At 43.0% G+C, this 17,047-nt stretch overlaps 2 protein-coding genes across 2 annotated transcripts in view; one reads left to right on the top strand and one right to left on the bottom strand.

The window, feature by feature from the left end:
• Window positions 1-17,047, top strand: part of LOC110990062 (uncharacterized) — a 49,543-nt gene that overhangs the window by 1,182 nt on the left and 31,314 nt on the right. The window lies entirely within an intron of this gene.
• LOC110984145 (uncharacterized) lies at window positions 1,408-6,752 on the bottom strand. The gene is made up of 3 exons (XM_022243980.2): window positions 6,530-6,752; window positions 5,155-5,220; window positions 1,408-3,598 (listed from the first exon to the last, which is right to left on the bottom strand). Exons 2-3 carry the CDS (start codon window positions 5,161-5,163, stop codon window positions 2,750-2,752), a joined length of 858 nt encoding a protein of 285 aa, XP_022099672.2. The 5' UTR covers window positions 5,164-5,220; window positions 6,530-6,752; the 3' UTR covers window positions 1,408-2,749.

Genomic DNA, 17,047 nt, shown 5'->3' with positions numbered 1-17,047 from the left:
ATTAGTTTAGGGGCTCAATCTAGCTTAAGCTATTGTTGATTTTTGCCGCTATTGTATGCCTATTTTTTGGTAAATTTCACTTTGCACTATTTAAATTACTTCTCGCCTTTCTTTGTTCTTGGGAAAATGTAAGAATGATAGTTCCAAGCTTTTCTTGAACCTGCTTTTGCTGTTGATGCATAGAACTGGAGGAGAAAAAAAAATGGTTGATGGCTGCAACACGTCGACGACATTGTGCTTCGCGATCCATTCGTACACAGAGCGCCACCCAGAAACGTACAGTGTGCATGTACATTTTTTGTACTTCGCGCGCATTATACTGTGGCGCAATATCACACCAAAATGGCGTCCATGGCGATTACGTGTGTCAGTGGAGAGTTGCCCATCTTGCGCCGCTGCGCGGCGCTAGACAATCTTTGGTAAACACTGAATAGAATAGGTGCTACATGTACAGAATCAAAGTTTCAAAATCCTCATTTCCTGTTTTAGTTGGTTGATCGATAAATTTTGAAGACATTTCAATTTTCACTTCGAAGATGATCAGTCCAAAAGCAGTCGTGAAGGCCGTTGAAAACTGACGCATATTATTCAATGCAAAAGATAGCTTTTTAGAGGGCTTAGGGGCGAATCCACAGGGAGGGAGGTCAGTGGGGCCATGCACTCCTTAAAAAAGGCGGTATTCTTTTTTTCTGAGGCTAGTTTCCGCTCCCTTCCTTCAAAAACTGGGTAAAAAGCCCAACATCGTGTCAGCCTAGTTCAGCTGCCCGAGGTTCGGGTTTTAGGCCAGGCGATGCCAGTTTATTGAGCAGGTCGCTTATCAGCCACTGAGGATTTCGTTTCAATTTGTTTTCACGATTTTCCGAGTACGTTTCATGAGACACATGTACATGTATACATTTTTATAGTATGTTTTAAGAATTACACTGTTGGACATTCCTTTTTTATGAAATCAAACTTGGCAATATATTTCTTGAAAATTAGCTCGGAAAAGTTATTTTTGGGTAAACACAAACATGGTCAAAAATGTATCTCGTTAAAAGATTCCTTTTCAAAAACAGAAAATGTTTCTGAAATTTGATCTCACAAGAACGAACTCGAGAATATATATCTTGTGCAAAGGAACTTTGGAAAAATACGAAGGTGAAAAAAATGTACTTCCATAAAAACGAACTTCGAAAAAACGCTTCACTTTTTGAAAATGAATACTTGATGGCACAGCAGGGCTTTTGTACTTCGATCAATACTTTCACTTCCGTTATGCATGGATTTCGTAAATAATAATTATCATTTCAGCATGAATATTGGTCGCAGCGGCCCCATGAAGAAGCGCACAAGGTGGTGGAAAAACAAAGTTCAAGCAAACGGTTTTTCTCTCCGTTGCTGACATAGCTTCACATGTTTATTACAAGGATACTTTTGGAGACAAAAGTCAGTTTTTAAACAGTGTATGTTTCAATTAAGCAATCATGACTTTATGAGACTGATAAATGATTTTATAAAAATAGCTGCAGATTGATTACAAAACATAAGTGTCCATAATTAAACTTTCTGAAATAACTAAAGATACATATTGTCATCAATTACAACTTCCATACACATCACTTTCTTGTCTTAATTGCAAAGTTGTACTTCTTTATCTGCCATGTTTCAAAACTGCATAAATCAGCTTGAAGGAACAACCCGTTTCATTGTTTTAAGCCTAAGCCTTTCTAAAGGTTGGTTCAAGCTGAACTTTGATACCAAAAGATTTTCTGCATCGGTTATCTCGAAAACGTAAAATATAGCCAATTATACATTTTATCTGACAAGAGAAAGCAGTGAGCGCATTTCAAAAATCTAACGAGAATTATCAATACGGGCGTTTCGCAATAGTGCGCCTCCAAGAGTTTGCCACTCGTTGACCAATCACAGTACGTGAAAACAGTCGACCCTTTCCAAAAGCGAATTGGGTCGACAGATATTTCACGTACTTGTGATTGGTCAACGCGCTGCAAATTCTTGGTGGCGTACTATTGTGAAACGCCTGTATTGATTGGCTACTAACGTCAATTGGCTACTTAATTAATTACATTAAAAATTGATAGGCTGTACATAAAACAAGATTAAGGCAATTGCTGCTGTTAATTCCTTTTTGCGATAACATTTCCTGCGGAGAATTTCACTGTACACTTGCACTCCATCTGTAACTTGTTTTCAAAATAGGGTTTGATATGTATCTGCACCATGCTCGTTACCGGATTACACACGTGTTGAGATGTAGAAATGTTGTGAGGGGCCAATAATATGATAGGGACGATAACTATGTTCCCACAACACCGCTCCGACTGGCTGAACAAAAGACATGATTCCGCTAAACACAGGGAGGATCCACCCGTGTTTACAAGCATTTTGAATTCAACCTGGCTATGAGGTTGATTGTGATGGATGGCGGGTATTCTGTAATTGAGCTCTCCTTGGCTCCCGAACATTGAAATAGTAGGCACATTCGAAAGAGTGCTTCAACAAAATTGCATACATTTTGCTTACATTACTAGTAAGCAAACACATCTTGACACTTTTTTTCGGTATTTGAACGTGTTGGTCGGCTGTATTTCATGCAGAAAATCAAAACGTTTTTAAGAAAATGCAAGCTTGTTTCCAAACTGGTTTATTTCTGATGCATAGGCCTATAATTTCTTGTTAAGGGATAGTAATGAAAAAGGTTAGCAATTAACACTCTTAGGCTCAGGTACTATCTATTTTTATTTTTTTATTTGGCGTAAAGGAGGAAGCCAGAGAATGACGTTTCATGATCGGAATCACTGTACGCAGTACCTTTCATGGTTACATATACTGAGTCTCCCTGCTGTAGAACCAGCACCGCGCTCCCAGACACCTGTTCATAGTGACTTGAATCAGTGCTGACGCCGGTGACAATCACGACTCCGTTTTTCCAAAGCTTAACGTGAAGGTCACTGCTGGGGTTCTGTTTTCTTACAGAAAACATGAACACATAGGTGCCTGACACGTTACACGAGAACGCACCGCTCTCTAGATCGAAGCTGGTACCCGGCAGAAGCGTCTCAGTCTCCTGGAACTGCAAACGGGTGTTGTAACTCGAAGAAGCAGCCGAGGAGGTCGTCCTCGTCACAGTGAATGCTACCCGTGGAGTCTCTAGAGCCTCGCCGGCTTCACCCAGTTCACCCTTTTGACCTTTGACACCGCTTGCCCCCTTTGGCCCACCTAAACCAGGTGGACCTCTTGGACCTATCTTACCAGGCAGGCTAATTCCGTCATCTCCTTTAGGCCCCGGGTTCCCAGGTGCTCCCCGCTCGCCCATGGCACCAGCTAGACCAACCTCACCTTTTGCACCCGGCTCACCTGCGTCGCCCTTTGACCCCGTGGGGCCATAAAGTCCTGGGCTTCCCGCATTTCCTTGATTTCCCGGCAATCCCGGAATACCAGGGGTTCCGGCAGGTCCCTGGCAGCACATTGAACACACCTGAGACCCAGGACTATCGCTCTCCGCGGGAGCCGGCCCGGTAATGGCAGCACGGAGTTTGATACAGTTGCCCAGAAGAATGACGATTGAAAGTGCGGTCGCAAAGCAGATCTTCATCTTAAATGAAAGAGAAAAAAAGGGGGTTGAAATCAGTGTTGTAGTCGAGACCTTTACGTCCGAGACCGAGACCAAGACCGAGACCAGCTCTTTCAAGACCGAGACCAGAACTTCGGGACCGAGACTTTTGCAGTCCGAGACCGAGACCAAGATGACCGAGACCGAGACCTCAAAAAAGGTCTCGAGACGGTCTCGAGACCGAGACCAGGTCTCGAGACCTCCAACACTGGTTGAAATACAGAGAAGGGCAAGGAATAATGTGCTGATTTGGGTAGAGTTGTATAAAAAACTACCTCAAAATCATGCTGATCGAACAAGTTTAGGAAGCAAAATTTGTGGACCAGCTTCAGGGGGTAGAATCACACGGAGCCATTGAAAATATACATCCCCTACATTTGAACGAGGGATGGGTCAGGGTTGTGTCATTTCAAGAGTAGGAATCTTATAAGTCAACGACAGTCTAGCTGTCTGCTGCGTCAGCTAGTCTTGCAGCGAATTGGTATACACACACATTCATACAAATGCAGTGTATAGCTTGCAAATGCATATGTCTGTTCTAGGACATGACACCATACTGCATGATAGGAAAAGGCATGATGGGATAGGTCATCGGGGTTTTTTTCGTAAAATGGCGTCCTGAGATGTGGTGAGATCATATTATCGTTATCAAATCCGCCTAATACTGTGGAATATTGTGTGGACTATCTGTCTCCGGGATCCTAAAACAACCTGTAGCGATCGGCCCGTTACAGTCTTAGACGGTCGTCGTCTGCACTGTTTCTTTCAATGCACTCTCTTAATTCTTCACTACATTCACGACAGTAGGCCGGTGAGCAGAGTTCCACAGAGATAGTTTTAATCAGAATTTTTCCGAGTTTCAAGTGTTAGTTGAAAATTCCAGAAAGTGAACACTCGCCGCTGGTAACGACATCAAAGCAACGGTGCCATTACGTCATTCGAAAAAGCCCGAACATATCAAAACTGTTTTGAAAGGTCTACTCTTCAGTAGAAAATCAACTCAAATGAGGTGTCGAATCGTATTTACAATTAGGCCTATTCTAAACTAGTAGAAAGTTGCACAAATCATGTTCGGAGGAATCATGTTCACACTGGCGTAAATTGGTGCTGGAAATTAGGGGTGGTGGTGGAATCTAGAAAAGTGGGCGCGGAGTGAGGGGGGCTGACACTGTTAGAGTTGGAATCTTTGGCTTTGTTGAAAAGAAATTGGTCAGATCCTAATGGCTCTTGCTGGAACAGGGGAAAATCAGTACCTTAAATTAACGATATCCATTGCAACCGAAGGAAAGAGACAAGTGTGTAGATTCAGTGAACAAGTTCGGTATCTCGAATAGTCAAAGTCTTTCGGGAACAAAGCGCGCGCGAGTCAGTGTATGGCTGCGCTGATAGGACAGAGTATCACGCGCGCGCGCGCAGCTAGCTGTTCCCGACTAGCCTTGTAACGAGGATGCGCTCTTGGAATACCGAAATGGCTCATTGTTAATATAAAAAAACTACTTTTTTAGAAAAAAAAAGAGAAAGATAATAAAGGCGCTCACCTCGACCATGTCTTGAATTCACAGACCGGGGACAAAACTAGTGGATTAGCAAGAGTTTAGTGTAAGCTGAAATAATGCCAAAGAAGAATAACAATGCTTGTTATCGTTCTGTGAAGTTAACTGTGGAATATGCCATTAATGAAAACATTGAGGGCCTGCCAAAAATGTTGAGGTCCTTAAAAGTTTGTTGGCCAACGAAAAGTTGGAGGACCAATAGAATGATTGCATAAAATACTAACAACATCTACACTAACACAAGGAAGGCTTAACCGTATTTTTATGGCCGGGAGGTTGGGTAAACTTGCTCGGCAGTAGGCGGATAAAGGGGTAGGGAGAATCAGGGGCCATGACTCCCCTCAAAAGGGTGAGGGGCAATTAATTTAAAAAAAGGCTTCGGAACGGTTTGTGATTGGCCAACTCTTGGTGGCGCACTGTTGCGAAACGGCTGTATTAACGGTGATACCGACATGAAACTGTCTTGAGACTTCGTTGCACTCTCTGATGACAAACAAGATTTCAGCTCACGATACCGACACGAAAACCAGCAGCAAAGTGTGCTCGAAAGTTAGAGAGGGATCTAAAAGGTAATGCAGGCGTTGATAAGGAGCTTTAATGGAATGATATTAACAAGTGTATACATGTAGTACATGTAATATAGTTCGATCAGGCCAAAAAAATAGCCAGCTGAAGAGACACAATCCATTGCGGTGGGATTGGGAGATGTGGCCTAAAATTCTGGACGGAGTTAGTGGAGGTATCCGACTTCAACTGAAAGTTGTCGTGGAGTATCACGATAAATAATTATTGGCGTGAGAATGTCACATTTAAAGCGACAAACTCTTCATGTCACTGATTCTTATATATTTCAGCTGAGGTCACGCATGAAGCTGCAACGATATGGAATAGGAAAACCGTGTGCCCTCGGAATGCAGCCAATCAGCAAATGTCTTCATAAATGCCGAATGCACACGGCATGAAATACAAAGGGCGATGTAGTTTTCTTTTATTTCGAACTAAGTTCGTGAAAAACAGGTAAAGAAGAAAGTAACAGTTGCGGATTGGAAAGGATTTCAGAAGAGCAGGCAGGACTTCGAAAATTTTTTTCCTAACTGCTTCAATCCAATAATTGCTCTCTGCTGCGATTAAGCGATTCTTCAATATCACGGCGGATTTGTTTTATAAAGGAGCTGTATACCATAGCTGGGGAAGGAATGTGTAGACGTGCATTTTCACAGAATATACGAATCATAAGTTCATTCCTGTGCGTCGGAAAAGCTTTCCAAGAGATTGCAATAAGCAAAGAAAGGGAGCTTCAGTCATCACTGAAGAACAAGTGCTATTCCTGTCTGAAAACGCTTCTGCGCAAGACGCTTACCTTGGGACTTCTTGACTGCTGCGGTCGATTTGTCAGGACGCCAACCGGAGGCTGAGATGAGCGGTGGTGGTTCTGAGGAGTCCAACGGCCGCTCGAGCTTTTGAACTTTCCACCAGATCACCTGACGGGTGACCGGAGGGGGGGGGGGAAGCCGGGCCCGGTTCGTGATTGGGCCGTGCGCACTGTCACTCACACACATCACCGGCTTCCCTCGCGTGGGTTGGGCGGAAGTTGCCCGTGAGTACAATGCTGTCACGCACTTGGGCTGTAGGGCTACCAGAGTTGGCACTTCCTTCAGTGACACCATGAAGCGATCATGTCTTCTTGTCACGGAAGTTGATCATTATGTCACGTGCTTTTTGATTGACACAAGCAAACCTGTCAGTTAGGGATCACTTACCTGAAGTCACTGGTGGTGGTAACGACAACTTTGATAGATAAATACAACAATTGTTTGTCGGCCCCTACGTGATTCCGTGGATGATCCAGGGCTTTCCTCCTACCTCAGACACCGAACATTATTATTATTATTATTATCCTGTTCATAATCAATTGCCATTTAATTCGCTGTTATTCCAACAAAAATAAATAAATCTGACAAATAAAATGCAACGAAAATGCCAGCTACTATATACCTCCATTTGACACCAAGTCTGGCACTGCACATAAGTCTACAGATTTTTGTTTTCATTCCATGCTGAACATCGCGGTGGTTGAACTCTTAATGAACCAAATGAGGAAGTACAGACGCATACTCGGTATTTCCTCAAGTTCCTGCATGCTTTCGACTGTATAATGTGGTATCTGCTTAATAGATACGCGAACCCAACAATCAGCTGAAGCATATAGCGGTAGTGTTGGAGTGCGGGGGGTGGTCAAACCGACGGTGACCGACTGTCTTGTGCTGTGCCAGACAGTCTGTGCACCAACTTGTTTAGCGTCCCTCAGTCATGAACGTATTTCATGGGACCAGGCTTCTGGACAGACTGTTATTACAGGGGCTGTTCACCGAAGCATTTTAATCATCGACAATTAAGTTAATGCATATTCTTTGCTATAAGTTGTGAACGCCAGGAAGCGCAGAACAAGTTGGGAATTAATGCAACCACACAACGGTTGATCATTGTGTTCCCCGCTATAGCCTGGCATCGCCCACAACGTTTGCGACTCCCATATATGGGCTCGAGCTGGACCAAGAGCTATTTTCTTAGCAGCGGAGGCCCCTTTGATACTAACCAAAGATCATATAGCGCCACATAGCGGTGCAAGATGGAGAACCTCACCGCAAATATGCTTGAAACATTGTATTTCCCCTGACCGCCATTTGAGCAAGCAGTTTGGACAAAATACCCGAATGTATATTATAAGCCACAACACTAGGGGGAATATCATCTGTCCCTTTGTAGGGCTTAAAAGTAAACAAAGTGGCTCAATCTTGCTTATTTTGTTCATGAAACATAATAATTTTTTATTATCAAAAAATATTATTAATAGCATTTCATGTAAAGCAGTCTAAGTTAAATACTAAATTAACTAAAAGTAACAAATTACTTAAAATTGCCGGACAGTGACGGAGATGACATTCTTCCTGACCCTCTTGCACTAATGAGCACTGCGCAGACGCATTGCTTGCTCGAATGGTGCCGAGGGTGCTTGCACCATTTTGGCAGAGTTCCCCATCTTGCACAGCTTCGCGGCGTTATACGACCTTTGTATAACTGCATATACTGCTGGTTCACGAGCGTCGAGGAAACGCAACACGGCAGTGGCATAGCTACCAACAAATACTCCAGACCGACGCGGCTCTTTTCAACCGTTGAGCGGGTGCTTCTGCTCCAGGTGCATAGCCCATTGGACCTAACTTTGTCTCTTCTTTTGTTTGTTGCACTGTGGCTCTGAAATTGTTTTGGTGGTGTTTGCAGTTCTAAGTAGTCATTTTTGGGGCTACTTATATCCTTTCCCAGTTCAACGTTCTCGCTCCTGTTTCGAAAGAAATTTTCAGTGGCGCATGTGTAATGGGTCTTGATCAGAGCTGTTTATATAGAGAGAGTTCCGACATGAGTGTCTCAATTGTTAGACCCATAATGGTGGCTTACTGTAATGAACATTGTAATGAACAGCAATTCTAATTCGAAAGTTGGAAGTTGGCGCTACTCTCTCTGCGTGGTGTTAATGAGCTGAACGGGTCATTCTGAACTACACAGACTCCTTGCGGGTAACATCCTTTAATATTCACTATATAAACACCAAACTACTATAAGAGTGAGGTGTGTCACTCCAGTCTTGCCCGGAAAACTTTCATGGTTACGCCTAGGGACATCCCTACTCGATATTTGTCATCTTGATGACAAATATCGAGTATTGATATCATGCTATGTAGGCATCCAGGGAATTCCCACACTGAGTGATATCAAACCATATAATACTTTTTCCTTGTGACTTTGTGCTCACGTCATAGTTTTAAAAAGGAGGCTCATGACTTAAACGTGGAAACAAAGTCTGTTTGGTTGTTTTTGATTCCCTTTGCACAGTAAGATGCTTGGAAATCAACTTTTTAAATTTGGAAAATAAGAAAAGTAGAACGACCCGTGACGTGTCCGGGGGGCGAGGGTAGGTTGCCCGTTGAATTTTATTTTTTGGGAAGTACCAGCATTTAAACCCAGTGATTTAGTCCAGTCTCATATGCCTGTCAAAGCAGGGTGTGCTTCTGCTTAAAGTGGATACTGCCCCGCCGGCTGCAGAGTATAGAGAGGCGGGTCGTTGCTGTTTCTCTCCACTTTGCCCCGTCTTAAGCCTGGTTTCAATATGGTCGTTTGTTACGCAGACGGTCTGCAAGACGTGAAGACACAGACACGAACGGAAGAGTCAGTACATGACGTCAATCCACTCAAAAATTGAAGCAAAATGGCGTCCAAAACTTTTGTTAGAAAGCATCAACAGACAGTGAGAAGTGAACGGCGCCCTCTGTTGATTCACCAAGTTATAATATAAGTTAACAGCCTAGCCTAACGGTCTCAAGCAATGGCGCCCTCAATATTTTGTATATCTAATCACCAGCCAGTCATTCCGTCAAATATAATATAAGTTAACAGCCTAACGGTCTCAATCAATAGCGCCCTCAATATTTTGTATATATAATCACCAGCCAGTCATTCCGTCAAATATAATATAAGATAACAGCCTAACGGTTTCAATCAATAGCGCCCTTAATATTTTGTATATTTAATCACCAGCAAGTCATTCCGTCAAATATAATATAAGTTAACAGCCTAACGGTCTCAATCAATAGCGCCCTCAATATTTTGTATATTTAATCACCAGCCAGTCATTCCGTCAAATATAAGTTAACAGCCTAACGGTTTCAATCAATAGCGCCCTCAATATTTTGTATATTTAATCACCAGCCAGTCATTCCTTCAAATATAATATAAGTTAACAGCCTAACGGTTTCAATCAATAGCACCCTCAATATTTTGTATGTCTAATCTCCAGCCAGTCATTCCGTCAAATATAAGTTAACAGCCTAAAGGTTTCAATCAATAGCGCCCTCAATATTTTGTATATCTAATCACCAGCCAGTCATTCCGTCAAATATGATTATTTTGCCAAATTTCACACTTCATTTTCCCACCTAAATTTCTCCAAATCCCAAGGTCAACTTCGACTCCCAAACCAGCCTACTTAACTGCAAATTATCCCAGACCAACCCTGTGCGTGAATCTTAAAGGTAAGTGAGATCGTTCCTTTATAAATTGGAGGATTTTAGGGGCCCTTTTTGTCTCCAGCAGAATCAAAGTTATCCATGGAAACATGGAAACAAAGTCTGTTTGGTTGTTTTTGATTCCCTTTGCACAGTAAGATGCTTGGAAATCAACTTTTTAAATTTGGAAAATAAGAAAAGTAGAACGACCCGTGACGTGTCCAGGGGGCGAGGGTAGGTTGCCCGTTGAATTTTTGGGGGGGAAGTACCAGCATTAAAACCCATTAAGTCCAGTCTCGTATGCCTGTCAAAGCAGGGTGTGCTTCTGCTTAAAGTTTTTTCCAGTTTACATGGGCTGCGCAGTTAGGCCTACCATGCTTATTACGGGTCACTTGGTTTCCATGGTTACTATATTCCCACTTAGGTCACCACTGCGCCAAACGACCTTTATGCGAACTGAACCTTGCAGATCCCTAGTTAATAAAACATTCCAGTTGGAGTTGAGAATCAATCATATTTCCTCGCCCGTTTTTTTTCTACTTTTTTGCGGGAAATATCCTTTTAGACCGGCTGCACCACCCCATGATGCCAAACCTGCGCCCCAGTTTCATGCATTTCATTGATGGTCAGCTATTTAGTTGATCACAAGGGTGTAATATTTTAGGCATTGAGGAGAAAATGGGCAAACTTCGTGAAACTAAGCGAGAGGGGCATCGTTTCACGCCGGTCATGCAAGCATATGTACGTATCGAAATACCACGGCTACTCGACGCAGACATCGGCTAAGTTAAACCTCACTGGCCAAAATAACGCACGTTTCTCAGTCATTTACCTGGAATTATGTTGAAGGAAACACGTGCATATGTAAGATATTTATGGACAAATAAAATATTATAAATTCCCAACACCTCTTTAATGAACACCACTTTTACCGAACGATGGGGTACACGCGCCTGTGAAGGTCACGGCTGATGGGGTTTATTTTGTGTGCAAAAAATAATGAACACGTCGGTGCTGGAACATTACATGTGAATGCATCGCTCTGTTGATGATCTGAGTTGGTGCCGAGCAGAAGCGACCTCAGCCACCTATAAGGGAAAACGGTTATCGTCATCATTTGCAGAAGAAGCCGATTAGCGTGACCTTGTCTTAGTGAATGCAATCCGGTGGAGGATCCTTGTCTGGAGAGGCGCCGGGCTGAGTTTATTTCCTGTTTACACCGCGTTCCCCCTTTGGTCCACCTTTGGATTTTAAACCTCTTTTAACAGTTAGGTCAGTCCCGTCGTCTCCTTTAGGCCCAAAGCTCCCAGATGCTCCCTGCTCATCCACGGTACCGTGAGGCGGACTTTTCGGACCACTCTTATCAGGCAGCCCAATTCTGCTGTCTCCTTTAGGGCCGTGATTCCCAGGTGTTCCACGCTTATCTACAGCACCCGTCAGGCCAACGTCACCCTTTCTACCCGGCGCACCTGCGACATCCTTTGACACCACACGGCCAAAAGATCCTGGATTGTATGCATTTCCCGACAATCCAGAGGTTCCAACACTTCTGTGGCTACACGCCGGACACTTCTGCAATCCAGGGCCATCAGTGTCCTCTGGAGCCGGCCCAGTAGTCGCAGCGCCGTGCCCAATATAGTTACCCAGAAGCATGAAGATCGAGACTACAACTGTAGGGCAGAGTTTCATCTGTAATATAAAAGAGCTGGAAACATGAACAAATACGGAGATGGGAAAATACTAATTTGAGAATTTACTTAATTGCTGATTTGATAGGAGTTATATCACAGGATGCATTATAACTCCTTAAAGATCACGCCGATAAAATGGACCAGGGAGTGGCAAAAGCACGTGGAGCGATTGAAAAATATATGCTGATTTTTTCAACGAGGAATGGACCAAGCCACACTGTCGGGTGGTCTCATACAATAGGATTAATATCATAAAAAAGCAACACCGCTATGGCTGTCAAAACTACGCATCAATAAATCTGGACGGTCTTCTTGTGCATCGATCTGTAGGGAACCGTACCTGAGTAAGGGCGCCCTCATCCTTCCAATACGCGTCACCGAGGTAATTAACATAAAGTGGATATTTTTTAGGCTTCCCGGGCACGCGGTGTGAAGGTGATCTCTTTGCTTTTGGTCTCGAATGAAGAAATGTACTCTCTGCATTTTGCTTGTATTAATTTGCAGGGAGCATGGCTTCGGCCATGCTCCTAAGTGTGGCAGAGAGTCAACGCTAGGAACCCCTAGTAAGTACTTATCATTATATAAATACTTCACACGATCTTCTGTCGGAGAAATTGTACGATTTACGGGACCCAATGTGGCAACTGCTTTCTGTTCTACAATGTGCCACACTGTATTGGTTAGCTAGCAGTGTTAGCCTTTGACCATTCATTATATTATTATTTACGGTGCCGTGTAGCCATTACACTACTCCAAGTGTTTTCTTATTTAATAAATTGTAGTTCTGGAGTTAGACATCATTTATTGTTCACGTGTTCTCCAAGTGCTCGTCCGCTTTACTTAGGGGACCATTCCTTCTTCCTCCCACTGTCCAACTGACGTGGGGCTGGTCTGCTACAGAACATTTCGGGGTTTGGTTTTGAAATGGTCAATGACCCTTGTCTAGACAAAATCATAACATTTTCGAAATTGCATGCAATAGGCCTGTTTAACTTTCAAACGTAATGCACACTTTGCACAGAATTGGGATTTAACTGACTAACCGACCGACCAACCAACCAACTGACAAGCTGTCTGACCGACTACTTGACAGACCGACTGAGAGATCGACTGTCTGGCTTGACCGAACGACCGACAGACTGACCGACAGTCATATTGGTCATCTGAGCGTCCAAACGAGCGGCCGGCAGAATGACCGACAAAAACGCAGACCTATCACGACCAGCTGACCGACCCACCAACCAACTATCCGACCGACTCACCAACCGACGGCTCCTAGATAAAGGATGGAAGTAGCCTCCTGTTCACCTCAACAAGACCGAGTAAATTCCCACTCCAACGCTGGCTTCTGCTTTAAACAAGTTCCCATTGGTAATTTTGTCACTAAAATCGTTCTAAATACTAGGCTTGGCCAAGGCGTTTGTTATTAGCCGCACCGCATGGGCTAACTCATGTATTTTCTGTCGTGTACGTGTATTTGCAGTGGTAAATCAAGCCTAACAGCGACCTCACGCAGCTAGCGTGATACGTAAATCAACTGAGTTCGTCCGGGTTCAGCTGATTTGTACACAGAAAACGATGGAAACGGTTAGCTATAGCCAGTATAGTGCGGCTTTTTATTTTCTTTGTCGGACACCGGCTCCTTTTGTATCTCTGGGCTTAATGAATATGCTAATAGTAATTCGATACTATTAAATTAAATTAATCTATCTTTTATTCCCCTAATGACTAATTTCCATCTGTTTAATGCGCGAGTATTATACCTCATGGTGACGCGGCCCGGTACAAGCTTATGATTTCGGCCAGCCACCATTCGTTCCCTTTTGCTGTATAGGTTGTGGTGTAGTTCCAAACTACTTGTTATTAAAGTGAGAGTGATTTTTGAAAATCAGTCAAATCGAATAAAATAAAACATATCTGCATATTTATAAGCAACAGTTCCCCGTCATCCAATGTAGGGGCCTCAGTGTCGTTACAGATATAAAGTGCAGGGAATAAACAAAATGCTTTAAAGGGTCGACGTTTCAGTCCAATTAAAAACTAACAAAACTAACATCAAAAAGAAAATTAAGAGCACACATGCAGCATCCAATATGAGCAAGATACATGTGTATATACGTACCAGGCCAGCCTTGGACATCTTTGGCTAAACAACACCTGGCCAGGGTCTCTGTTCCCATCGTCACACACACTCATTTTGGCGCAGGCACCGGTAGCCTATTGTTTTAGATGTCACGTTACATTATCATGAAGACCGCGTGATTTGTTTATGTATTTATCAAAGAGGAGTGGAACGGATCTGGCAGAAACGTGAAGTGATCAAGGATGGAAGATAATAAAGGTATACTAACCTTGATTGTGGCTTCCTCGAAGTAAAGATTCATGGACAAATCTTGACGAATGTGAAAGAGTCCAGTGTGCACGTGTGGGCTGAAATAACAAGAAGGAAGAAAACGCACTAAGTTCGTTATCATTCTGCGAAGTTATCGGTGTAACATAATGTGAATACCTCTATCACACGCTGAAGCCAAGGACGATCCTGTTACGTAGTAAAATTGCAACAAAACGTGACAAGGCGAAACGAAAGTAGGACAATTGTGCGTGACTTTGTTTTTACGATAACATTACTTAACTTACTGACTGATCGACTCTCTGACTGATGATTAAAGCGTCGGATTTGCAGCGCTTTCCTGTTCACCTCAAAACGACCGAGCTTGTTCCCACCAAAACGTGGGGTTCTGCTTTTAAAGTTCCACTTGGTGATTTACATCTCTTTCTAGACACCCAAGAGAAAATTGTTCTCCAGAAGTAACGAATGGTTTACCTGACATGCCGTATGCCGTTACCTCATTTTTTTCTCAAGATTTTTTAATTTGGTCGTCTTAAAACTATTTGCAGGTATTCAGGTATTCCATATGTTACCTGCTGGTCAACAAGGCATCATTACTCGTTTAACTGTCACATTTAGCACATGATTAATTAATTAAGGTGTCATTAAAAAAACACATTCAGACCTTTCTACAGACAGATATTGGTTAAGAATTCTGCAGTTTTCCTGTAAATTATGGTTGAATTTTAGTTTCCTCTATTTCGATACACCCTGTACACAAAAAACTTACATGGAAACCTGTCCGTTTTAAAATCGATCGTGTCTTGATGTTTACTGCAGCGTAGGATGACAGACGGTCGTTCGGAGAGGGACAGCGCAAGCCAGAGTTTGTTCAACTTTCCTGTCGATTTCCTGAGCGACTGCAAAGAAACCTGACGACATGCCAACAATATACCATCATAACTTCCGCTGAATTGAAAGCGTCAGTGACACAAATGATTGACAGCCCCGCGGCCACCAATCACAATTCGTGCGCAGATTCCTAGCCGTGGCAGTGGAGATAGACAAGAAGGTGAAATGGACACGCCGAGCCGCTTGCCTCCTAACAACCACCGCCACCAGCCCAACGTCAGCATTGGTCGAAAACCCTGGCACTGACTGCAAGCGCAAACTCACCCTCCGGGTAAATTCTAGGGGAAAAAAACCAATGGAGTAACTCCCACAACCTCACGTGTAACTTCAGAAAGCCCTGACTGGTGAGGCTGCTCCAAAGCCTGCTTACCACATTTTCAACCATAACGTACTTAACAATGTGTGCATAAATGTGTCGCTGAAAAAAAATTCATCAGATTGACCATTGTAGCAGGTTTTGACACTTCATTGACACTCTTTGTGCAAGTCGAGAGGCGCATCATCTTTGAATGTTGCGCTCTCTAGCGACAGGGCGGGCAAGGTCGAACAGGTTGCCAGCGGTCTTTCCACCTGGAATGGCATCAATGGACATGCGTTTGACAGTGTGTCATTGGCCCTGTCCGAAAATGACGAGGTGTATGTAACATGTAGCGGCAGCGCTCACGGCAGCGAAACCTCATTCAGCGGCTTCCTCCTTTAATAAGGAAAACAGACAAAAGTGCCAAAATGAACAGATTCCCCATGGCCACACGCACCTGTGGCTTTCAAGAAACATGATTTCATATTCTACTTGAAGAGTATCGTTTTGAGCTTTTATATTTGATATGTACCTTATATACAACTCAAAAACGTCCCGCATTTAACTGGTAGTGTGGTGTTGGAATGTTACTTTTATAAATAATTCGGTACTTGTTTACGGCAAGATTATTCAACGGGACGTACGTGGAAGGAATTTAAAGTGATTTCAGTGATCTCTAGAATATCGGTGGTTTCTTTCTTTGACTGTATGTTTTGACTGAAAATAAATGCAACCTTGCAAAAGAACATGGTTTGACTATTTTGGAAAGGGGAGAAAAAAACGGAAATTAAGTCCAATATCTTTTGTTTGACTTCGTGAAAAATTTCGCAAGTAGACCAGAGCTAATCACTATTGCATTCATCGCTATCAAACTTGCCTTGAGCAAAGACCTTGTATCGCCGCGGCCTCCGAAGCGTGATGTCAAGATGACATCACGTGACACAAACCGGCAACTCCTGACCCTGCACCCGATTAGGTTGGTAATTGGCACCAACACAAATCATGGCCTGCCATCTGTGAAACGTGATCCTGTCGTGATCATGGTCTGGCCTGTGTTTGTGCAAACTGGATTTCTAGTTTTCTTATCTTTAAATTCTTTTCCCCGATATCTGAACTCAGGATTTCTCTTTTTTAGAAAAAGGGTTTTCTGAATTTGTGAAAGGCCTTTGGATACAGGACAAGTTGATGTTGTGGTTGTTTGAACACCTTCTGATGCCATCATCGATGTCATTGACAAGGATGATCCTTGATTCACACACCAAGGAAAGTCTGATCAACAAGAAGTTTACTTAGTTTATCCTAAGCTCTTGATCATAATAATAAATAATTTTTAATAATAATGATTGAAATAATATTAATATTAATAATAAAACTGACTTGGAATTTGGTCATTTTGTGGCATAGAAAAGTCTCATTTTTCGAACAAAACATTAGGTTTGACCCGACAGAGCCCGGATGAGAGGATGTGTCTGGCCCGGAACCATTTGGACCGCGTACCCTATGAATTATGATTCGTATACATGGGTTACATGAAATGTAAACACAGCCATTTGTAAGTCGTTCGCCTAATTAACTAGGAGCAGGGTTT

Source organism: Acanthaster planci, linkage group LG05 (genome assembly GCF_054643075.1).
Source record: "Acanthaster planci isolate LZ-2023a linkage group LG05, COTS_SCS, whole genome shotgun sequence".
Taxonomy (NCBI): Eukaryota; Metazoa; Echinodermata; class Asteroidea; order Valvatida; family Acanthasteridae; genus Acanthaster; species Acanthaster planci.
Note: the sequence above shows the minus strand (reverse complement) of the source record. Positions and strands in the feature narration are given on the sequence as shown.